This window comes from Lates calcarifer, linkage group LG2 (genome assembly GCF_001640805.2).
Source record: "Lates calcarifer isolate ASB-BC8 linkage group LG2, TLL_Latcal_v3, whole genome shotgun sequence".
Lineage (NCBI taxonomy): Eukaryota > Metazoa > Chordata > Actinopteri > Centropomidae > Lates > Lates calcarifer.
Window position 1 is genome coordinate 5,200,017 of NC_066834.1, and position 26,713 is coordinate 5,226,729.

Consider the following 26,713-nt stretch of genomic DNA (forward strand, 5'->3'; position numbering starts at 1 on the left):
CAAACAGCAGATAGTATTTGACATTTATTCAGGGGCATTGCAGTGTGAAGGTTATCGGTGGAATTTTTTAGGCTTGTGCCATATCTGATGACTTTCTCTCTAGTAAGCCTTACATTTGAGTTGAAAGGCATGTTCCTTCTTGTAGTTAGATATCACCTTTTTTTTTTTTTTTTTTTGCTTCACTCAACTAGCAAATGGCTGCAAGGCTGTGACATTACAGTTATGTTTTACATTTACAAGGTTCAGCTTGGTTAGCTGTGAATTAACATTACCTTCCATTCTGTATGAGAAAAATCGGACCAGTGACTGCAGTTGCGCTAACTCTGGGTCATTACAGCTGCCACATCATGTGTTTCCTGACTGCAGCTTTGTTGTCAGTATTTGGACTAAATTGAATTTTTCAACCTGCAATAATTGTTTTTTTGGCCACTTGGGGGCAGCAGAAACCAATTGCTTCTCACGCATCCAGCAGTTATAGAGCTACATTATCATGCATTTAGAGTCGAATTTGCTGATGAATATAAGTTCAATAGTCATGCTCTTTTACCTCTGTTTTTGGTCTCTAACAACTCCCAAGGAAAATTACTGGCTCTTTTAGCTGCTTAATGTTCCACTGTGTCTACTAGCTAGTTACTAACTTTGTTTATCAATGGTTTGGTGCTGAGCAGGTGGAGTACAGTGGCTTTTTGGAGCTTTGTCACAAGAATGAGGCTATGAGAGTGGCAGGAGTGAACCAGGGGAGTAAAGCTGCGGGCTGGACAGAGAGTCACTATAATGCTCTATAAAAATGGGGGCTGCAGGTAATAATCTTTACAAGCAACTCCTTCAACATTGTCACATTGTTATGTAATTTGACACATTGTTAGAGCAAAAATATTGATTATAGCCTTCTTAATATATAACTATAATCTAAAAATCCTTTCCAGAGCCATTATTGTCTGTACTGCTTTCCAAATATTGTAATTTAGGGAGTACAACAGGATTATCACTTGTAGGATAGGATATCTTCGTAACGAACATCCGTCTCTGGTGGCAGAATAATTAGGCTTGGGTTATTTTGGGACAAGCTATGATGAATACATATGAAGAAGTAAGAATAAGAGCTTAATTCATGAAAACAGTAACAGGGTGTTTGGGTGGTTAAAGTGTGTCTTTAAATCAATATCTGGGGGTATTAATCCCCTGGACCTTATGCTAAGCATGATTAAGTGTAGTGAGGGGGAAATAACATGATGTAAACAGTATATTAATCTATCTGCTTTTATTGGAAAAGTGTCACAGGCAAACTGCTGGCAGTTTTGTTAGAAATTGGATTCCTCATCACAAACCAATGTTGAATTGTAAATGCAGTATTAAATTATTTAAGTATATGTAAAAGGGGGTGCATAACACATAATATTATCAAAGAAGGGCATGAAGCTGTGGTGAAAACAAAAGCAGGAAAATGAAGTCAGCATGGAGTTATCTGTCCCACTGTTTATGTGCCTCTCCTTTCCTTTTTGCTTTGTGCTGTCTTGACCCTGAAATTTGTACCCCATATTTATATGCACATGTAGTCACATAAACACAAGCATTACAAAGAAACCCCACATCAAGTTTTCTTGAAGGTGTTTGATGAGCACAGCTGCACACCAGCCGTGCACAAAAGCCTTCATCAGTAATGAATGTAACACAGCACTCAATCCAGGTCTCCTGCCACTACCTCACATCTTTAGACAGTCTTTTGTCCCCCTTCTCCACACCAGCGACTCCTACTTCCTAAATTCCAGCTGAACAAGAAAATTATGAGGATTATTAGGCTGATCCTCCTTTTTTTCTTGGGCTTCTGCTCAGTTATCTTTGTATTCATGCTTGGCAACCTCCACCCACAATCAGCTCCTGGCATAATGCCATTGAATTGTCAAGTTTTTAGCGCTGTCTGCTGAGCATTCTTTGAACCCCTTCTGATGCAGAGATGGAAATTATATGGACAGAATAGTATGAATGCAGTAAACACACACACACACGCACACACACATATATATTCATCTGTACCATGTCTGGACACACATGAGCCCTCTTAAGTGGCTTAAGCTTCATGGTCAGCTGAATTGTTACCAGACATGCTTTGACAGGTCAGCAACAAATTTGGTGAAAGCTCAAGTAATTTCAACTCTGAGCACTCGTGGATAAAATCTGTAACCAAAACAAGTAAAAGTAGGAAGCTCAGTGGAAGAATGTATATCAACAAAGACTGCTCTGCAATTAGTCCAGAAAGTTGTAAAAATGAACGAATGATGCTCATAAAGCAGGTATCACTGTGTGTCTGACAAGCATTAGTTTAACATTTACATTGAAGGTTGAACTCTAATCAACATCACAGAGTATGATACTCCACCATTAGCACTACACTATCAGCAGGAGAGCTAAAAATCCACCTAGTGTATTGCCATGCTCATTAACCCATGATAATACTATAAAATCACCACTCCCGACATGGGCATGGCAATTAATTCACTCATTAGATCTAACTCATTAGTAGTGGGTGGACCAAAAGACTATGATGTCAAACAAAACACACACAGAGGAAACATAGTTAAAGTTTCAACAAAAATGCTTTAATGTCTACATGCATTTGCTTTAAAGCTGAAGGAATTTAAAGCTTTAAAATCGAGCATATGATTTGTCACCTCTCAGCTCTTGAATGTTTGTGCAACACCAGAGACATCTATTATTTCTTAAGAACACATTGTTCTAAGGCTTTCTCTGCCTTAGAACAATGTACTGTTGCGTAGAAGTGAGAAAGTGAAGAAAAAGGCTCATTACAGTGTGTTCTGTGTCTGTGGTAGGGATGAGCTTTATGTTAGCTGCAGTACAAATAGATTCTTCTAGCAGACAAGCATTACTGCAGCAGTTTTGAAAAGATGAAAATATGTTTCCCAATAATATGTCAATTATTTACAAAGACATAACCATCCAATCACATTGTAAGAAAAAAATACTGTGATGTTCCTTTCAAAACTGATGCAACTATGACAAAGATGTCTTTTTTAAACTCATAATACAGGACAGGTATGATAGTTGCCTCAGGGAAGAGGTCAATTTTAATTTGATAGAGTGATGTTTGGATTTCACTTGGAGCTATGTTTCTCCTGGGGTTAAGTCAAAGGACAGTAAATGTAAAACTGACTGACACATGAAATATATTCCTTGCTTTACAAGTACAATCCTGAAATCTACCTTTACACCATAAAATATTTTTGTCTGTTACCAGTCAGTCTGATGAAACTCTGATGAAATGTATATTTTCCAAGACAGAATGAGTCCTGTTTTTTTTAAAAAAAGAAATGAGTGATATGATTCTTAAATGAGGTGCTGTACTGCATCAATGAAAAATATTAATTGTATTGTTAAGTCTCTTGCAAGTGAGATACTATTAATTATTTTTATGATTATGTTCAGGCACTCACAGCTCTTGGTTATGGTTAGGAAAACATCATGGTTTGGTTGAATACAGAAAATGTATTCACAGGATTGACTTAATATGTAACCAGAGCCATGATTTTTCCCTTTACCAAACAGCCTTTTCATGCTTAACACTTTCCACAGACAGAATTCTGGATGTGCAAACCCCAGTGTGACAGTCATGCAAAAGACAGTTGTGTATGTACGCACACCTGATGACTCAACTGTTGTTAATAATGTGGTGCTTCATTCATTCATTCAGAAAGACTGTGAATGTACTCTATTACCCTTCTTACATAACCTATTTGTTGATGCAGTTTAGTTGTACATGAATGTAATTTCTAGGAGACAGGGTTGATTACTGGCAGGTGCATATAGAGATAGAAAGAATTAGTGAGAAAAAGGGGGAGGGCTAGAGTGTAGACTGTGGTCAAAGGTAAAGCCAAGCTAAAATTCTTTTCCTCTTTTCCTCATTAAGAGCACCATTTTGCAGTAAAGAGCTGAGGAAGTATCTGAGTTCTCAGAATCTTTACATGAAGTTATTCAGATAAAGTTCTTGAATTTGTGAGGAAACAATTTGCAAAGCAGCCAGAGAGGCTGTTACAGTACGTACAGTATCGCAAAGTACGATTTAGGTGAATAAATAAATAAGTACATCCTTTTGTTTATGCTGGAATAAAATCATGCTTGTAGGAAATAAGAGGATTTTATAGCCTATATCTATATCTTTTATTTATGAGTCTGTCTCATGGTTACATCACACAGAGGGCTGTAGCACTGTAATAGTAAGAAGGCCTGACATGTTTGAATATCCCCCAGCCAAAGTGTTGCACTAAAGTGTAGAATTATTAAAAACAGTATATATGTATAATCTTTTTAAATCTTTAGTGCATACTTTTTCTTTTTTTTTTTTCCTTTCACATGCGTTTAGGATTTAAAGTTCAAATTAGATCATGTATATCAACACACAGTTTGAATTGAACCATGAGGTTCAAACATATTCTATTGATCAAAATATCAGTATAAATCAAGTACATGTTTTTGTACATTTTCAGCTTATGTTTGGATAGATAGAGGCCAGTTATCACACTAACAAGCACTAACACATGTTCTGTTACAACTAAAGACTTGCCAGAAAAGACAGTGAACACAAGATGGCAAATGTGTATTACTTGTTCCTCTTATGAAGCTTTAATATGGACTTTGTTACATTTAGCCTAAAACTTTAACAGGCATTTAAGCATTTAATGGCATTTACCTATTGATATTTCCATTCTTTTGTTTTTAAAATTATTGCACAGTGTGATAATGACATGAAATATGCATTCATCTTCAGAGTAGAAAGGGAAAAGTGGCAAATAGGGACATTGAGATGAGTCAAAATTCCTATCATCAGTTGCCATGGTGAGAAGAGAACACAGCTTTCTATGCCTCAAAAGCAGCCCATTAGTATGGCAGAAGAGAGTGCCCCATTGCTTTTGCCCACACTCCATTTTCAACCTGCTACAGTGACATGACATTCTATTGTGTCTTGAATTGCCTGTGTGTCTGCAGGTCAGATTAAGGTGCAGAGCTACTAAGATTCTGAACAAGAATTTGTACGAGATTGAGCTAAGAGTGCACATATATCATTTACCCTGTAGAACCATTATAAAAGGAGACTTTTAAATTAAAAACATCCATACCATCTAAATTTCAATGTGGTGGCACTCTGGGATGTAATGTACTGCACAAAGGAGAGTTTTACCTTGGTTATTTATGAATGTGAAGGTATGCAGAGTTTTGTGCCAAGTACAAATAACAGTACCATGATTTTTGTGATTTAGTCTGCTCAGAAAGGTCAAGCAATTGTATGTAAATTGCTCAACTGCTTTGAGGATAGCCAGAGTCTTACATGTGACATCTGAAAAATAAAGGCTTCTAGTAAAAGATCTGTAGGCACCCTGAGTAAGGGTAATGATAATGGCTATATTTCCTGGCCATTCTGGTGAAAAGCCCACAAGATGCATCAGGGACATTGAACAGAAGAGATTTTTAAGAAAAACAGTTTTTCTTTGGCTACCATAAAGCCAGTAGAACCCTGGTTTACTGAGCTCTGCTGGAAGAAATGCACAATATAAGATTTTTGACATTGAACTGCCAGTTAAAATGGTGAAGATAATCTGTCAGGCCATTATGAGTGACATTCACACAAAAAAGGATGTATTCATCCACTATCTTCAGTGTTTGGATATACCCAAGTGGTAATGTTAGTTGTGCATTTTATACAACAACTGGGAAATTAAGTTTGACAGGCAAATATATATATATATGAATATTTTGAATGAAACTATCTGAAATAGAGCCACAGATTTTTTTCTACTTTTGTGTGTTTTGAGACTGTGCTCAGCAGACCTAGTTCCTTGTTCAAACACTTAAAATGACCCTTGTCAACCTTTTGGTGAAAGGAAACCTTCCTTGGCCATTCAACGAATAATTGTTTTGTCTGAGAGGAAAAGGCTTAAAGTAGTATGCCATAGCATCACATAGAGGAGGATGTAATTGAGAGATGTGTATGGATTGTGTCTGGCTTTGACAGTAGTCACCTTTGTTTCTGTTAACTATGACCACAGTCTTTTGCTAAACTCATCCAAATACTCATTTTCAACCATGACCCATCTTCCCCAATCCTTTCTCTAAGTTGTATAAAGCCTTTTGTGACTCCAGAGGCAGTGGCACAAAGTCTTGATAAGTTGCCTCAAATGATGACACTTGGGTCAGCCTATGTTGGGGCAGAAGATTACAACTCTGAAAATGAAAAAAAAAAAAAAAATCTAGAGGTGTGGAATAAGAAATAAATGAATACCAGACCTCTCTAGCCCACTGCTCAACACTGCTAGAGATAAGTGGCTTGAGGCTACATTAACTGCTACTAGCATAACCAGCATGACACACCTGAATCTCAGGTTTTGATAAGGAGGAAAAAATGCATGGAATAAAAAAGTGTTTGTTTGTTTTTAGTTTTTGTTTTCAAACTATCCATCATGAATCTGACAATGACAGGAGAACAATAATAAATTCTTTTTAAAAAGATGTGTGTGTATATATTTAATTTTTCACTTTAAATTGGACATTTTCTTTACTGTGATGAAACGTGAGATGGGTTCTTAGAGCATTTTGGTATGATTTGGCACAAAAACTCGGGTAGCAATAGAGGATATATCTTCATGTGATATTGTTGTACCTTTCCAAAGCATTTGATTTGAACAAACAGTGACAATGCAATTTTTTATTATTGTTGATATTATTTTTTTTTTTATTAGAAAATGACATCTGTAGTATTTTTCTTGTGATGATAATAGCATAGTATTTCACTGTCTTTTCCACAAACACATGTAGAAGCAACATTATGTGCAAAAATGTTGGTTGATACACTAACAGATAAAATATGTTTCTTAACAGAATTAAAGATTGAAAGATTTGCATCAGTGTGTGGCTCTCTGATCTCTACTTGCAATCCAGCACTGCTTTCGCTTCGGTTCTTTCAGAGGGATCACACAGTGATCACACACAGGAAATTTTGCCACTAAAAGCCAAGTTTTTTCTGAAAGTATATATTGGTTTTGAATTTCAAGAGAGAAGTTCCATGTTTTCCAAGTTACTTTAATACAGTTTATAGCCATTATATAGTGGCTATCAGAGATTAGAGTATTAAGACACTTCCTCTCTTGTGGTTGCATCTTCACTTAATGCCCTTTTGGAGGTTCCACAAAGATTAAAAATTTAGTTTGAGCACATTTTCAGATTCTGAAGTTCAACTAGACAGCTTTGACTGTAGATAAAATTTATGATTTTTTTCCCCTTTGTAATAGAGATGTTTTATTCTATGATTTTAAACGCCTAAATAACAACACAATCCATCCCTTAAAACTGCAGATAGCCAATGACAAATTATGAACATGAGGCATATGTATGAGCACTACATTAAAAAAAATGCCACTTCATGACTTTACAGGGTACATTTGGCTACCTATTTGTAAAATGGCGAAATATTGAATATTTTTTAAACTGTGTTGAGATTAGTAAGGGGAAACAAAAACAAAATAATAATCACACATGTAGTTAATTACTTTTTCAAAAAGCTCCCAGTCAATAGGGAAATTTTTAACAGTCAAAGCTCACCTAGTTTTTCTCTTGTTTCATCTTTATCACCTTGTCTGCCTTTAAAATGTACAATTTCTTCTGCTCTACTGTTTGTGTCAAGTACCATTCTGACATTTCCAAAAGGGGCTGCATTCTTCTTGTGTCTATTGCCATCACAATGGTGCACTTGTGGATTCTCATCTTCAGCCAGCAAAACTTGCAGTTACCTGTTCTTTTGTCATTTCCAAGAATGGATTCAATCCTCCTCTTTTCCCATTCTCCCAATTCTAATGATATTTTCTGCCACATCTACCTCATTTTCTACCTCTTGTTTTGCATCAAGATATCTAGGAAGCTATTGTCTGTCCTCTCATCTTTCAAATCTACATACCTCTTGTGTTTCCTTGCATCTTATCTTACAACTGCCTTTTCTGTTTCACTGACACTTTTTAGCTTTTTGTCTTTTCCTTTTGTTTTCTTGCTGTTCTTCTTTTTCAAGTTTATTCTGCTCCTGTCTCATCTTGAGTAACCTTTGAGCTGACTAGTTGTGCTGCTCTCTCTCACAATGTTCTGTGTGTGTGTACCTTGCCCCAGCTTTGCCCCAACCCTGTCCTTGTGTGTGTATGACTCACTCCACCATCCTCTGCCAGTTGCTCTTACTGAGATGTAAAAATCATATTACTGCCCAACCAGTTCTTTCCACAGCGATGGTTTGTTTTGAAAGTACTCCATAAAATGCAGCCTGCAATATTACTTTTAACCTATGCTCAGTTTCTCTGTTTTAAAAGCTGCATTGAGAGATTTCCTATTGCTAGAGGGTACCAGAAAGAAGACTTAAACTTACTGTCTCTAACTTTCTTAGTTTGTTAAGTTTCTGTCTTAAATATAAGAAATGAATACAAAAAATGAAACTTTGATTCAATACAAAATAATAAATTCAGTACAATTCTGTGAGCACATCAGTGGAGCACTATGTTGTTCAGGCACTATATGCTTTACTATCATTGCCTCATTCATAGGCTAGCAACCAGCTAACTTGTAATGTCCAATCATATTCATGCATTTCATACAGGCAACCATCATCACTCATTACTCTACCCTCATGCCAACACCCTTTGCCAAAGAAGTACTGTCAACCACCCTAACCTCCTACTTAGGTGCTTACACTCACTTAGTGTTCACTGTAATGATGCCACACATCCAGCTGGAACACAGCAACACAAGCACTGGAGTCCCTTCTTGGCATTTGTTAAATCCAAGTCCAGTAGTCACACATCTTTTATCTGTGGTTTAGTGTACCAGGAAACATACAACCAGCTTACGTGACTATGTAACGAAAGAGCAACTGCCCTTGACAATCCAAACTGAACATAAGTAGAACAGGCAGGACTACAGATCCTCTCTATAATATATGGAGGTATTTGATTAATTGTTAATACAAAAATAAGATGTATCAGTGAGTTAATAAATAACTGTCTTGGTTTGTGTTATAGTTATCAAGGGAACAATATTTTATCCATGTTTCTTTTACTAACCCAGGTTTCTGGGTCAGGATGGCCAATACGGGAACCCAAATGGGCTGGTGGAGGAGCAGGATGCAGGTGTTTTAAGTAAGAAATGTACCTTCCTGCAACATTTATTTAATTAATCAATGCTATAATGCTTAATAAATAAATAAATATTCAGTATGTCAGAGTTTCAAATCAACAGCTATAGAAAGTATATGTATTGCAGGAAGAGCCACAGTAATAAACCTTTCCTGTGCCAACATGTATAGTTTCTTTAAAATATATATATATATATATATATATATATTGTAATAAAGTTAAGTAGAAGCCATAAACAGGTTAGATCCTTAGCATCATATATTTTGTAATGAGTTGTTCTTGCTCATCACTGGAGCTTTCTGATATCTGATGACACTGTGAAAAATCCAACTGGAGAGACTTTATTTTTGATGGCAACACAATGTAATCAAATGAGAATTCCAGAGGCACTGTAAGTAGGGCATAAAAAGCCTGGTGGAAGATGTACACCTATCCTAGTGAGATGCTGACTTGCATATATATAAGCAATGTGATACATTTTAATATATTTAATATATTTAATTTTCCTTATTTGGAATTTTATATAGATTTGTATTATTGATTATTTTTCTAATTTGTACGTAGATGTTTTCTGGTTTGACATTTCCTGTATTTTTCTAGTTTGTACTGGCTGATGTGGACTGGTTTGGTCCCAGGCCTCCCTAAGAAGTTGACTGCCCTGATTTGTATTACTTGTCCCAGCTGGTATGAATGCTAGTCAGGCGACTGCTGTTTTTTATCCTGAAAAAGGCAGTTTGTCAAAATATTCATTTGCACCGGTTAACTAAATGCATCAGAGCTCCCATTCTTTTCTTTTTTGTGTGTGTGCCTTCAGTCTGTCATGTTTAGTATCTTTGGAAACTTTGGGACCTTCACTAGAATGTTAATGTTCTGTGGGTCTGAACAGTGTTTAGCTGCATTACATAAATTTATAATGACAAGCCCACTGGTGAGTCAATGAGGTTCACAGAAAAATTATGAAGGACAAAGTTAGGGTTAGGATAGTGGGAAATGTGAGCCTTAAGCCTTGTAAACAAGAGATAAGCAGGCTAACATGACAACTTGTGGAATCAGTGGACAATATTTCCAGACATCACCCTATGTTTGCTCAGCCCAGCTGTGCTGTCTGGGTTGTTTTAAGATAAGGTAATAGCCCTTAGCAGTATGTCTTTGTCTCCAATTCATGCCAGGGAAGAATATAATATAATTTCAGTGTTTTGGATTGTTTCCCCACCTGTGACTTCTCAAATCATTCATTCATTTATTTTCTAAACCGCTTATCCTGTGCAGGGTCGTTTGGGAGGGGGAAAGGGGGGGTATCCCAGCATACAATAGGTGACATGGTTTATCACAGTGCTAATGCATACATAGAGACCAACACTTTCACATTCACACCTAACAGACAATTTATGTTTCCAGTTCAACTAACCTGCATTTCTCTAGACTGCTAGACTGCAGGAAAAAACCCATGTAGACAATAAACTAGAATGCGTAAACTCTGCGATATCAGAATTCACATGTTGAGCCTTGAAGTGAATGGACTACAACAGCAGACACAACCTGGTCTGATGAGTCTGGATTTCTGCTGAGGCAGAAATTTGGCATCAACAACATCAACACATGTACCCCTCCCTAGTCACCTAGTCTGAATCCTAGAACACCTTTAGGATGATTTGAGGCATGAATTTGCAGTGGACGAATCTGCAGGCTGTAGGATATAGGATGCACAACAAAAATACATAGGCCTCTGGTGGAAAAAAAAATGTGTTCTACACTTCAAAGTAAACCAATGATTTCACTAAAGTAGGTGTTACTTAATTTGGTTTAATTTTCACTGAACACTTCACCAGTCACTTAACTTGATGTTATATATCCAGTCAACAATCTGCTTTTTTTATTGCAATAAACATAGGTCCGTCAGTTTTCCTGTAGGCCCTGAACACTAAAGCTAGTTAATGAGGCTAATAACTTCAATTGGATATAGCTGTGTTAGCCTTGCTTTGGCTCTTTCCTTTGCTGCTTTTGAAAGGCTGCAATAAACCAGCCAGAGTAGTCCTTGACACCAGAGAAGAGACATAGCCTTAAGATCAGCTTTAAAAATGGGGCTGTTTAAAATAAAGCTCAAAGCAACATGACGCATAAAGTGGCTGTGAAGCATGGCATTTAACCATAGGAAATAATGCCTTTGTTCAGCTTCTCATATTTTCCAGCCAACTGATGCACAACTATCTTTCACAAGTCTGTGTTCAGGGTGTGCTTTTTTATTTTTTTGGCTAAACACTTCTGTGGGTTCCGCAGGTACCATATAGCAGACCTAAAATGAAACAACAGCTGTTGTGAGTGATGTTTTAAGAAAAGGAAAAATAAAGACACTTAAAACAATTTATTTTTGGACCTCAAGTCACACTTCTACAGGTTCTTTTTACAGTAACTGTAATACAAACAGCTTCACAGCTTTAAATATAGCAGCACTATAAACGTATTTGCCTGTAAAATTTGAATTTAGCAAATTATTGACATTAGATTAGACTGCTTTGTAAGGTATTTTAAAAGACACTACACAGATCACAACTATCTCAAACTATCACATATAAAGTAAATGACTTAAGAAATGAAAATACCCTTAAGAAAACTGTTATGGTGAGAGTTATGAAAAGCCATCTAGCATCATATCACTTAATTTTAATGGGGGAAATATATTGATAAAAACAAAAAAAAAAAAACAAAAAACAAAAAAAAACAATCAAATTTGAAAGCAAAGGCTGACAAGTGACTGATAAATGCAACATGCCTTTTCTGGGCTTTTGAAAAGTTTTACAAAGATTAAAACTCCATGGCTTAAAAATATCAAATACAAAGAGTGATGATTGACTTTGTTTATAGCCGGAGGTGTATGGTCAACAATTTTACTGGCATCTCTCTTACAAAGGCGGCCTATAAGGAAAATGCATTTTTGGTGGCAGGGGAGTGGCCACTGCAAAAAAACTGCAGCAAGGCTGAGTAGCAGCACCGTATCCAGTTCTTATGATACATCTATGATCCAGACCTATGGTAGCCTACCTTACTATAAGACCAATCAGAGGCGGTTGCTAGGCGGAACAGAATCACCTGGCCAATTGGCGTTCTTTCTGCCGATGTTGGCTTGCGTGTGTTGTCATTGGCCGTTACCTTTGGGGAGGAGCTCAGAGAGGCGGAGAAACGAAGTCTGAAAGCAGATTAAAACCAACGTTTGAATCGCTGCCTCGGTTTGTCAGTACTGTTAGAAAACTTAATTACGGAGAAAGCCTGGATACTAAAACAAGCTTCGGAGCTGCTTTTATTGTTGAACACAAGTGGGGCTGGACGCTGAGTACACCTACGACGCGAAGGTAAGGCTAGGGAGCGAACTACCTAACGGCTAGCGTTAGCGGCGAGGTTTAGCATTAGCATCAGCAGATAGGTGCACATCCGTTTTATGCACAGGCACAAACTCCGATTAAGTAAACACCAACTCAAGTTACCGACATCTTACCTGCCGTCGTAGTACCGTTTAACACAGATCGAGGCAGGCCGGGTTTGTCAACAGTACGAAGTATTATGAGATGTAAGGACATGAAAAATGTGTGATAATTTTTCGGATGCTTGGATTACAGTCAACACGTGGGTCACGTTTCTATCTGTTACCCACTGTTAATGATGTTATGGCTAAAAAACTCGGGCTGTATATGTGTGAATGTAATGCTGGTATGTTAAGTATGAACTTCATTTTAACAGTAATTTCAGTTGCAGCCTCAGTGGAAATCTGAACCTCAGGATGAAATACAAACATTCTATAAAGTGGTACGCATTAATATTTCCCATCATTAATATAGCATTTTTTTTTGGTATGTAGTCTACAATTGCATCAGCCTGTTGCATTATATTGTCTTTCAGGACAGTAATGCCCCCCACCCCCATTCAAATGATTGTTCAAATCGATAATATGCAACATTAATGACGCTAAATTCTGTCGCTTTACTGTGGGAAAAAAATTGCAAATTGAAATAACTGATATTTGCAATTGAAAAAGCGGAGCATACAAACAGCATCCTATGATCCACATACCATCCACTACATACTTACATATAGCTCGTATGCTAGCCTTAGCCGCCAATATATTTTTGCAAAAGTTACAGAAAAAATGATGCAGCGGTGAAAGCCAGCTTTATTGTGGCTGAAGAAATCGCCCGAGCTTTAAAGTGTTTTTCAGAAGGATTATTTTTAAAGCAGTGTATGCTGAATGCATGAGAGCACGTGTGTCCTGACCAGAGACAAACAGGGTCCGGGAACTAGCGGAAAATCTGGCTGAAGAAACGCACAGTTCTCTGGCTTTTTCATTAGCCGTTGACGAAAGCAGCAACCATACTGGTACAGCTCATCTAGCCATTTTTAAGAGGCATGAAGGCAGACTTGTTTGTCAGTGACATCTCTTGGATGTGGCTGCCATGCACGGGATGACAAGGGAGAGGGACGTCTTCAGTGAGGTGGAGAAGTCCATTAGTGAAATGAAATTACCCTGGGAGAAGTTGGTGGATGGCATGCTTGCCATGTGTGGTGAGAGAACTGGCTTGGTTGGACTGGTGAAAGAGAAATGCATAAAAGAGAGTAGATAAATTTACATAGTCTTATAGTTACAACTGGCCCTTTGAGGTCAACCACAATGCTGATGTGGCCCGGGATGAAATTTAGTTTGACACCCCTGCATTATACCATAAATGTGAATCGATTCAAACGCATCTCAGACTATGTTCACAGTCAACTGTTCATTTACTGAAAAAGCCTTCTAATGTTTGGAAAATGTTCTTGTTCAGCTGTAATGTCGACTATTTATTTGTGTTTTCATGGTTAAACTGTTGATAAGGAATAGGTAGTAATGTATTGATCATTTTCCTTTGCATATTTCTCTTTGATTTCCTCCAGGTGTCACCACTTCGTTCACGATCGCAGAGACATGGTCCATGATCGGAGAGACATTGTTGAGGATGAGGGAGACATCGTCCACGATCAGATACATTGTCCATGATCGCAGAGACCTTGTCAAAGATGAGAGAGGCGTTGTCCATGATCAGAGACATTGTCCCATGCTTCGTAGAGACCTTGCGATAGAATCGGCGGAGACGGGGGTCACCGATTTGACGGCACTGCCCGCGATCATGGAGACGTTGTCGATGATCACAGAGACACCGTCTATGATCTCAGAGACATCGTCCACGATCACAAAGACATTGTCCATGATCACAGAGACTTTGTCCATAATCTCAGAGACATTGTCCGCGATCGCAGAGACGTCGTCCATGATCACAGACGTGTGGTCCACGATCACAGAGAGTCTTCGTGCAGTGAAGACGTTCTTAGAGACCAGGACTGAAGCCTCCAGGTAATTCACAAACAGCTTTACATCAACTGTCCAACACAGAGCACTGATGTTTATGTTCAGTATTCAGTATATCAGAAAAGTGTAATAATAAAAATAATCTGCAATATAAAAATTATGTATAAGTAATTGTATTACTTTACATTATTGATAGAAGTAATGTAAAAGTAATTTGCATTACCGGAAGTAAGATGGCTTAAGATATCAAAATGTTTTATGAAATGTTGTGGTTCAACTGTAATGTTGAATATTTCTCTGTTTTCATGGTTAAACTGTTGATGAGGAATATGTAGTAGTGTATTGATCATTTTCCTTTGCATATTTCTCTTTGATTTCCTCCAGGTGTCACCACTTCGTTCACGATCGCAGAGACATGGTCCATGATCGGAGAGACATTGTTGAGGATGAGGGAGACATCGTCCACGATCAGATACATTGTCCATGATCGCAGAGACCTTGTCAAAGATGAGAGAGGCGTTGTCCATGATCAGAGACATTGTCCCATGCTTCATAGAGACCTTGCGATAGAATCGGCGGAGACGGGGGTCACCGATTTGACGGCACTGCCCGCGATCATGGAGACGTTGTCGATGATCACAGAGACACCGTCTATGATCTCAGAGACATCGTCCACGATCACAAAGACATTGTCCATGATCACAGAGACTTTGTCCATAATCTCAGAGACATTGTCCGCGATCGCAGAGACGTCGTCCATGATCACAGACGTGTGGTCCACGATCACAGAGAGTCTTCGTGCAGTGAAGACGTTCTTAGAGACCAGGACTGAAGCCTCCAGGTAATTCACAAACAGCTTTACGTCAACTGTCCAACACAGAGCACTGATGTTTATGTTCAGTATTCAGTATATCAGAAAAGTGTAATAATAAAAATAATCTGCAATATTAAAATTATGTATAAGTATTACTTTACATTATTGATAGAAGTAATGTAAAAGTAATTTGCATTACCGGAAGTAAGATGGCTTAAGATATCAAAATGTTTTATGAAATGTTGTGGTTCAACTGTAATGTTGAATATTTCTCTGTTTTCATGGTTAAACTGTTGATGAGGAATATGTAGTAGTGTATTGATCATTTTCCTTTGCATATTTCTCTTTGATTTCCTCCAGGTGTCACCACTTCGTTCACGATCGCAGAGACATGGTCCATGATCGGAGAGACATTGTTGAGGATGAGGGAGACATCGTCCACGATCAGATACATTGTCCATGATCGCAGAGACCTTGTCAAAGATGAGAGAGGCGTTGTCCATGATCAGAGACATTGTCCCATGCTTCGTAGAGACCTTGCGATAGAATCGGCGGAGACGGGGGTCACCGATTTGACGGCACTGCCCGCGATCATGGAGACGTTGTCGATGATCACAGAGACACCGTCTATGATCTCAGAGACATCGTCCACGATCACAAAGACATTGTCCATGATCACAGAGACTTTGTCCATAATCTCAGAGACATTGTCCGCGATCGCAGAGACGTCGTCCATGATCACAGACGTGTGGTCCACGATCACAGAGAGTCTTCGTGCAGTGAAGACGTTCTTAGAGACCAGGACTGAAGCCTCCAGGTAATTCACAAACAGCTTTACGTCAACTGTCCAACACAGAGCACTGATGTTTATGTTCAGTATTCAGTATATCAGAAAAGTGTAATAATAAAAATAATCTGCAATATTAAAATTATGTATAAGTATTACTTTACATTATTGATAGAAGTAATGTAAAAGTAATTTGCATTACCGGAAGTAAGATGGCTTAAGATATCAAAATGTTTTATGAAATGTTGTGGTTCAACTGTAATGTTGAATATTTCTCTGTTTTCATGGTTAAACTGTTGATGAGGAATATGTAGTAGTGTATTGATCATTTTCCTTTGCATATTTCTCTTTGATTTCCTCCAGGTGTCACCACTTCGTTCACGATCGCAGAGACATGGTCCATGATCAGAGAGACATTGTTGAGGATGAGGGAGACATCGTCCACGATCAGATACATTGTCCATGATCGCAGAGACCTTGTCAAAGATGAGAGAGGCGTTGTCCATGATCAGAGACATTGTCCCATGCTTCGTAGAGACCTTGCGATAGAATCGGCGGAGACGGGGGTCACCGATTTGACGGCACTGCCCACGATCATGGAGACGTTGTCGATGATCACAGAGACACCGTCTATGATCTCAGAGACATCGTCCACGATCACAAAGACATTGTCCATGATCACAGAGACTTTGTCCATAATCTCAGAGACATTGTCCGCGATCGCAGAGACGTCGTCCATGATCACAGACGTGTGGTCCACGATCACAGAGAGTCTTCGTGGAGTGAAGACATTCTTTGAGACCTGGACTGGGCGTCCAGGTAATTCACAAACAGCTTTACATCAACTGTCCAACACAGAGCACTGATGTTTATGTTCAGTATTCAGTATATCAGAAAAGTATAATAATAAAAATAATCTGCAATATTAAAATTATGTATAAGTAATTGTATTACTTTACATTATTGATAGAAGTAATGTAAAAGTAATTTGCATTACCGGAAGTAAGATGGCTTAAGATATCAAAATGTTTTATGAAATGTTGTGGTTCAACTGTAATGTTGAATATTTCTCTGTTTTCATGGTTAAACTGTTGATGAGCAATATGTAGTAGTGTATTGATCATTTTCCTTTGCATATTTCTCTTTGATTTCCTCCAGGTTTCACCACTTCATCCACAACATTCTCCATGATCACGGAGACGCTGTCCATAATTGCAGAGACCTTGTCAAAGAGGAGAGAGCCATCGTCCATGATTCCAGACGTTGCACATAATTTCAGAGACAAGGTAATTCACAAACAGCTTTACATTAACTGTCCAACACAGAGCACTGAGATTAAATTGTTTAAGACTTTACCCATTAGTGAAGTTTTTTTACATAGTTCATGTAAGAACAGTTTGAAGAAAAAGGATGAATTTAGGGATAAAATGACTGTTAACTGTAAAGTATTGCAGAGATAATGACCAGTTATGCCTTGTTTGTAGAAGTTATTTTTGATTAGGGTGTTTGGTAAAGCGTGGTTTTAAACAATCAATGTGTGTTTCGGCTGAATTCATATAAACAACAGGATCTGCCAATGGTTAAAGTAAGAAAATATTTTTATTTCTATTAAAAAAACAGATCAACAAAATATTTCTGAAACCTCATATCAACAGTTTATTCAGTTATAAAAATATGATTATGACCAAAATGAGACACTTGAGCTAAAAAGAAATAAACTTAGTAACAGAATGTAGTAATAAAAGTAATTAAAAAAACATAAAAGAAAAATGTCATAGTATAGTATAGCCGTCAAAAACCAAAAATGTCATAGTATAGTAAAAAAAAAATGGTATAGTAAGCCAAAAAAAAATGGCAAGTATATAAGTCAAAAAAAATGTCATAGTAGTATGAAAAAAAAAAATAGTAATCAAAAAAAACCGGTAAAAAGTCAAATAAAAGTACAAAAAAAAAAAATGTAAAACAAGTATAGTAAAACATAAAATAAAATAAGTAACAAAAAAATGTCAAGTATAGTAAAACATAAAATGTATAGTAAAAAAAAAAAAAAAAAAAAAAAAAAAAAAAAAAAAAGTAAAAAAAAAAAAAATAAAAAAAAAAAAAAAAACTGTGCAAAAATGTCAAAAAATGCATAGTATAGTAAGGTGTCAAAAACCGTCAAAAAATGTCACAGTATAGTAAGACATGAAAAATGGCCAAAAATGTCATAGTACTGTATGGCCTTGAAAACGGTCAAAAAATGTCACAGTATAGTAAGACATAAAAAATGTTCAAAATATGTCATAATATAGTAAAGGGCCAAAAACCATCAAAAAATGTCATAGTATAGTAAGACATGAAAAATGGCCAAAAATGTCATAGTACTGTATGGCCTTGAAAACGGTCAAAAAATGTCACAGTATAGTAAGACATAAAAAATGTTCAAAATATGTCATAATATAGTAAATGGCCAAAAACCATCAAAAAATGTCATAGTATAGTAAGACATGAAAAATGGCCAAAAATGTCATTGTACTGTATGGCCTTGAAAACGGTCAAAAAATGTCATAGTATAGTAAGGTGTCAAAAACCGTCAGAAATTGTCATTATATACTAAGACATAAAAAATGTTCAAAAAATGTCATAGTATAGTAAGGCATCAAAAAAATGTCAGGATAGTAAAGCCTGTCTGGTCAAAAATTGTCAAAAAATGGCATAGTATAGTAAGGTGTCAAAAACCGTCAAAAAATGTCACAGTATAGTAAGACATGAAAAATGTTTAAAAAATGGCATAGTATAGTAAAGGGTCAAAAACCATCAAAAAATGTCATAGTATAGTAAGACATGAAAAATGGCCAAAAATGTCATAGTACTGTATGGCCTTGAAAACGGTCAAAAAATGTCACAGTATAGTAAGACATAAAAAATGTTCAAAATATGTCATAATATAGTAAAGGGCCAAAAACCATCAAAAAATGTCATAGTATAGTAAGACATGAAAAATGGCCAAAAATGTCATAGTACTGTATGGCCTTGAAAACGGTCAAAAAATGTCACAGTATAGTAAGACATAAAAAATGTTCAAAATATGTCATAATATAGTAAAGGGCCAAAAACCATCAAAAAATGTCATAGTATAGTAAGACATGAAAAATGGCCAAAAATGTCATTGTACTGTATGGCCTTGAAAACGGTCAAAAAATGTCACAGTATAGTAAGACATGAAAAATGTTTAAAAAATGGCATAGTATAGTAAGACATGAAAAATGGCCAAAAATGTCATAGTACTGTATGGCCTTGAAAACGGTCAAAAAATGTCACAGTATAGTAAGACATAAAAAATGTTCAAAATATGTCATAATATAGTAAAGGGCCAAAAACCATCAAAAAATGTCATAGTATAGTAAGACATGAAAAATGGCCAAAAATGTCATAGTACTGTATGGCCTTGAAAACGGTCAAAAAATGTCACAGTATAGTAAGACATAAAAAATGTTCAAAATATGTCATAATATAGTAAAGGGCCAAAAACCATCAAAAAATGTCATAGTATAGTAAGACATGAAAAATGGCCAAAAATGTCATAGTACTGTATGGCCTTGAAAACGGTCAAAAAATGTCACAGTATAGTAAGACATAAAAAATGTTCAAAATATGTCATAATATAGTAAAGGGCCAAAAACCATCAAAAAATGTCATAGTATAGTAAGACATGAAAAATGGCCAAAAATGTCATAGTACTGTATGGCCTTGAAAACGGTCAAAAAATGTCACAGTATAGTAAGACATAAAAAATGTTCAAAATATGTCATAATATAGTAAAGGGCCAAAAACCATCAAAAAATGTCATAGTATAGTAAGACATGAAAAATGGCCAAAAATGTCATAGTACTGTATGGCCTTGAAAACGGTCAAAAAATGTCACAGTATAGTAAGACATAAAAAATGTTCAAAATATGTCATAATATAGTAAATGGCCAAAAACCATCAAAAAATGTCATAGTATAGTAAGACATGAAAAATGGCCAAAAATGTCATTGTACTGTATGGCCTTGAAAACGGTCAAAAAATGTCATAGTATAGTAAGGTGTCAAAAACCGTCAGAAATTGTCATTATATACTAAGACATAAAAAATGTTCAAAAAATGTCATAGTATAGTAAGGCATCAAAAAAATGTCAGGATAGTAAAGCCTGTCTGGTCAAAAATTGTCAAAAAATGGCATAGTATAGTAAGGTGTCAAAAACCGTCAAAAAATGTCACAGTATAGTAAGACATGAAAAATGTTTAAAAAATGGCATAGTATAGTAAAGGGTCAAAAACCATCAAAAAATGTCATAGTATAGTAAGACATGAAAAATGGCCAAAAATGTCATAGTACTGTATGGCCTTGAAAACGGTCAAAAAATGTCACAGTATAGTAAGACATAAAAAATGTTCAAAATATGTCATAATATAGTAAAGGGCCAAAAACCATCAAAAAATGTCATAGTATAGTAAGACATGAAAAATGGCCAAAAATGTCATAGTACTGTATGGCCTTGAAAACGGTCAAAAAATGTCACAGTATAGTAAGACATAAAAAATGTTCAAAATATGTCATAATATAGTAAAGGGCCAAAAACCATCAAAAAATGTCATAGTATAGTAAGACATGAAAAATGGCCAAAAATGTCATAGTACTGTATGGCCTTGAAAACGGTCAAAAAATGTCACAGTATAGTAAGACATAAAAAATGTTCAAAATATGTCATAATATAGTAAAGGGCCAAAAACCATCAAAAAATGTCATAGTATAGTAAGACATGAAAAATGGCCAAAAATGTCATAGTACTGTATGGCCTTGAAAACGGTCAAAAAATGTCACAGTATAGTAAGACATAAAAAATGTTCAAAATATGTCATAATATAGTAAATGGCCAAAAACCATCAAAAAATGTCATAGTATAGTAAGACATGAAAAATGGCCAAAAATGTCATTGTACTGTATGGCCTTGAAAACGGTCAAAAAATGTCATAGTATAGTAAGGTGTCAAAAACCGTCAGAAATTGTCATTATATACTAAGACATAAAAAATGTTCAAAAAATGTCATAGTATAGTAAGGCATCAAAAAAATGTCAGGATAGTAAAGCCTGTCTGGTCAAAAATTGTCAAAAAATGGCATAGTATAGTAAGGTGTCAAAAACCGTCAAAAAATGTCACAGTATAGTAAGACATGAAAAATGTTTAAAAAATGGCATAGTATAGTAAAGGGTCAAAAACCATCAAAAAATGTCATAGTATAGTAAGACATGAAAAATGGCCAAAAATGTCATAGTACTGTATGGCCTTGAAAACGGTCAAAAAATGTCACAGTATAGTAAGACATAAAAAATGTTCAAAATATGTCATAATATAGTAAAGGGCCAAAAACCATCAAAAAATGTCATAGTATAGTAAGACATGAAAAATGGCCAAAAATGTCATAGTACTGTATGGCCTTGAAAACGGTCAAAAAATGTCACAGTATAGTAAGACATAAAAAATGTTCAAAATATGTCATAATATAGTAAAGGGCCAAAAACCATCAAAAAATGTCATAGTATAGTAAGACATGAAAAATGGCCAAAAATGTCATAGTACTGTATGGCCTTGAAAACGGTCAAAAAATGTCACAGTATAGTAAGACATGAAAAATGTTTAAAAAATGGCATAGTATAGTAAGACATGAAAAATGGCCAAAAATGTCATAGTACTGTATGGCCTTGAAAACGGTCAAAAAATGTCACAGTATAGTAAGACATAAAAAATGTTCAAAATATGTCATAATATAGTAAAGGGCCAAAAACCATCAAAAAATGTCATAGTATAGTAAGACATGAAAAATGGCCAAAAATGTCATAGTACTGTATGGCCTTGAAAACGGTCAAAAAATGTCACTAGTATAGTAAGACATAAAAAATGTTCAAAAAATATATAGTAACATCAAAAAAATGTCAGATAGTAAAGTGTCTGTCAAAAATGTCAAAAATGTCATAGTATAGTAAAGGGTCAAAAACCATCAAAAAAATGTCATAGTATAGTAAGAACATCAATGAAGAAAAAATGGCCAAAAATGTCATAGTACTGTATGGCCTTGAAAACGGTCAAAAAATGTCACAGTATAGTAAGACATAAAAAATGTTCAAAATATGTCATAATATAGTAAAGGGCCAAAAACCATCAAAAAATGTCATAGTATAGTAAGACATGAAAAATGGCCAAAAATGTCATAGTACTGTATGGCCTTGAAAACGGTCAAAAAATGTCACAGTATAGTAAGACATAAAAAATGTTCAAAATATGTCATAATATAGTAAAGGGCCAAAAATGTCATAGTACTGTATGCCTGAAACGGTCAAAAAATGTCATAGTATAGTAAGACATAAAAATGTCAAATATATATAATAAAGGGCCAAAAATGTCATAGTACTGTATGGCCTTGAAAACGGTCAAAAAATGTCATAGTATAGTAAGACATAAAAACCGTCAGAAATATGTCATTATATAGTAAAGACATAAAAAATGTTCAAAAAATGTCATAGTATAGTAAGGCATCAAAAAATGTCAGGATAGTAAGCTGTCTGTCAAAAATTGTCAAAAAATGTCATAGTATAGTAAGGTGTCAAAACCGTCAAAAAATGTCACAGTATAGTAAGACATGAAAAATGTTTAAAAAATGTCATAGTATAGTAAAGGGTCAAAAACCATCAAAAAATGTCATAGTATAGTAAGACATGAAAAATGGCCAAAAATGTCATAGTACTGTATGGCCTTGAAAACGGTCAAAAAATGTCACAGTATAGTAAGACATAAAAATGTCAAAATATGTCATATATAGTAAAGGTCAAAAACCAGTCAAAAAATGTCATAGTATAGTAAGACATTGAAAAATGTCAAAAAATGTCATAGTATAGTAAGGCTGCAAAACGTCAAAAAATGTCACAGTATAGTAAGACATGAAAAATGTTTAAAAAATGGCATAGTATAGTAAGACATGAAAAATGGCCAAAAATGTCATAGTACTGTATGGCCTTGAAAACGGTCAAAAAATGTCACAGTATAGTAAGACATAAAAAATGTTCAAAATATGTCATAATATAGTAAAGGGCCAAAAACCATCAAAAAATGTCATAGTATAGTAAGACATGAAAAATGGCCAAAAATGTCATAGTACTGTATGGCCTTGAAAACGGTCAAAAAATGTCACAGTATAGTAAGACATAAAAAATGTTCAAAATATGTCATAATATAGTAAAGGGCCAAAAACCATCAAAAAATGTCATAGTATAGTAAGACATGAAAAATGGCCAAAAATGTCATAGTACTGTATGGCCTTGAAAACGGTCAAAAAATGTCACAGTATAGTAAGACATAAAAAATGTTCAAAATATGTCATAATATAGTAAAGGGCCAAAAACCATCAAAAAATGTCATAGTATAGTAAGACATGAAAAATGGCCAAAAATGTCATAGTACTGTATGGCCTTGAAAACGGTCAAAAAATGTCACAGTATAGTAAGACATAAAAAATGTTCAAAATATGTCATAATATAGTAAAGGGCCAAAAACCATCAAAAAATGTCATAGTATAGTAAGACATGAAAAATGGCCAAAAATGTCATAGTACTGTATGGCCTTGAAAACGGTCAAAAAATGTCACAGTATAGTAAGACATAAAAAATGTTCAAAATATGTCATAATATAGTAAATGGCCAAAAACCATCAAAAAATGTCATAGTATAGTAAGACATGAAAAATGGCCAAAAATGTCATTGTACTGTATGGCCTTGAAAACGGTCAAAAAATGTCATAGTATAGTAAGGTGTCAAAAACCGTCAGAAATTGTCATTATATACTAAGACATAAAAAATGTTCAAAAAATGTCATAGTATAGTAAGGCATCAAAAAAATGTCAGGATAGTAAAGCCTGTCTGGTCAAAAATTGTCAAAAAATGGCATAGTATAGTAAGGTGTCAAAAACCGTCAAAAAATGTCACAGTATAGTAAGACATGAAAAATGTTTAAAAAATGGCATAGTATAGTAAAGGGTCAAAAACCATCAAAAAATGTCATAGTATAGTAAGACATGAAAAATGGCCAAAAATGTCATAGTACTGTATGGCCTTGAAAACGGTCAAAAAATGTCACAGTATAGTAAGACATAAAAAATGTTCAAAATATGTCATAATATAGTAAAGGGCCAAAAACCATCAAAAAATGTCATAGTATAGTAAGACATGAAAAATGGCCAAAAATGTCATAGTACTGTATGGCCTTGAAAACGGTCAAAAAATGTCACAGTATAGTAAGACATAAAAAATGTTCAAAATATGTCATAATATAGTAAAGGGCCAAAAACCATCAAAAAATGTCATAGTATAGTAAGACATGAAAAATGGCCAAAAATGTCATAGTACTGTATGGCCTTGAAAACGGTCAAAAAATGTCACAGTATAGTAAGACATAAAAAATGTTCAAAATATGTCATAATATAGTAAAGGGCCAAAAACCATCAAAAAATGTCATAGTATAGTAAGACATGAAAAATGGCCAAAAATGTCATTGTACTGTATGGCCTTGAAAACGGTCAAAAAATGTCATAGTATAGTAAGGTGTCAAAAACCGTCAGAAATTGTCATTATATACTAAGACATAAAAAATGTTCAAAAAATGTCATAGTATAGTAAGGCATCAAAAAAATGTCAGGATAGTAAAGCCTGTCTGGTCAAAAATTGTCAAAAAATGTCATAGTATAGTAAGGTGTCAAAAACCGTCAAAAAATGTCACAGTATAGTAAGACATGAAAAATGTTTAAAAAATGGCATAGTATAGTAAAGGGTCAAAAACCATCAAAAAATGTCATAGTATAGTAAGACATGAAAAATGGCCAAAAATGTCATAGTACTGTATGGCCTTGAAAACGGTCAAAAAATGTCACAGTATAGTAAGACATAAAAAATGTTCAAAATATGTCATAATATAGTAAAGGGCCAAAAACCATCAAAAAATGTCATAGTATAGTAAGACATGAAAAATGGCCAAAAATGTCATAGTACTGTATGGCCTTGAAAACGGTCAAAAAATGTCACAGTATAGTAAGACATAAAAAATGTTCAAAATATGTCATAATATAGTAAAGGGCCAAAAACCATCAAAAAATGTCATAGTATAGTAAGACATGAAAAATGGCCAAAAATGTCATAGTACTGTATGGCCTTGAAAACGGTCAAAAAATGTCACAGTATAGTAAGACATAAAAAATGTTCAAAATATGTCATAATATAGTAAAGGGCCAAAAACCATCAAAAAATGTCATAGTATAGTAAGACATGAAAAATGGCCAAAAATGTCATTGTACTGTATGGCCTTGAAAACGGTCAAAAAATGTCACAGTATAGTAAGACATGAAAAATGTTTAAAAAATGGCATAGTATAGTAAGACATGAAAAATGGCCAAAAATGTCATAGTACTGTATGGCCTTGAAAACGGTCAAAAAATGTCACAGTATAGTAAGACATAAAAAATGTTCAAAATATGTCATAATATAGTAAAGGGCCAAAAACCATCAAAAAATGTCATAGTATAGTAAGACATGAAAAATGGCCAAAAATGTCATAGTACTGTATGGCCTTGAAAACGGTCAAAAAATGTCACAGTATAGTAAGACATAAAAAATGTTCAAAATATGTCATAATATAGTAAAGGGCCAAAAACCATCAAAAAATGTCATAGTATAGTAAGACATGAAAAATGGCCAAAAATGTCATAGTACTGTATGGCCTTGAAAACGGTCAAAAAATGTCACAGTATAGTAAGACATAAAAAATGTTCAAAATATGTCATAATATAGTAAAGGGCCAAAAACCATCAAAAAATGTCATAGTATAGTAAGACATGAAAAATGGCCAAAAATGTCATTGTACTGTATGGCCTTGAAAACGGTCAAAAAATGTCACAGTATAGTAAGACATGAAAAATGTTTAAAAAATGGCATAGTATAGTAAGACATGAAAAATGGCCAAAAATGTCATAGTACTGTATGGCCTTGAAAACGGTCAAAAAATGTCACAGTATAGTAAGACATAAAAAATGTTCAAAATATGTCATAATATAGTAAAGGGCCAAAAACCATCAAAAAATGTCATAGTATAGTAAGACATGAAAAATGGCCAAAAATGTCATAGTACTGTATGGCCTTGAAAACGGTCAAAAAATGTCACAGTATAGTAAGACATAAAAAATGTTCAAAATATGTCATAATATAGTAAAGGGCCAAAAACCATCAAAAAATGTCATAGTATAGTAAGACATGAAAAATGGCCAAAAATGTCATAGTACTGTATGGCCTTGAAAACGGTCAAAAAATGTCACAGTATAGTAAGACATAAAAAATGTTCAAAATATGTCATAATATAGTAAAGGGCCAAAAACCATCAAAAAATGTCATAGTATAGTAAGACATGAAAAATGGCCAAAAATGTCATTGTACTGTATGGCCTTGAAAACGGTCAAAAAATGTCACAGTATAGTAAGACATGAAAAATGTTTAAAAAATGGCAAAGTATAGTAAGACATGAAAAATGGCCAAAAATGTCATTGTACTGTATG

At 35.0% G+C, this 26,713-nt stretch overlaps 1 protein-coding gene across 13 annotated transcripts in view; it reads left to right on the plus strand.

Annotated features, from left to right (window-relative positions):
• The window catches only part of LOC108887997 (uncharacterized), a 45,450-nt gene that overhangs the window by 13,422 nt on the left and 5,315 nt on the right, over nucleotides 1-26,713 (plus strand). For 5 of the 13 annotated variants that reach the window (XR_007814259.1, XM_051074298.1, XM_051074306.1 and 2 more), the window contains exons 3-5: nucleotides 9,106-9,176; nucleotides 15,677-16,133; nucleotides 17,262-17,389. Coding sequence is in view for 12 of the 13 variants with exons in the window: in XM_051074298.1 (XP_050930255.1) it covers nucleotides 9,106-9,176; nucleotides 15,677-16,133; nucleotides 17,262-17,376 (643 nt within the window). In the remaining variant the exon portion in view is untranslated. Of the gene's footprint in view, nucleotides 1-9,105; nucleotides 9,177-14,090; nucleotides 14,548-14,886; nucleotides 15,344-15,676; nucleotides 16,134-16,466; nucleotides 16,586-17,261; nucleotides 17,390-26,713 lie in introns of those variants that run through there. The other 8 variants (XM_051074294.1, XM_051074330.1, XM_051074295.1 and 5 more) reach the window with 8 other exon arrangements.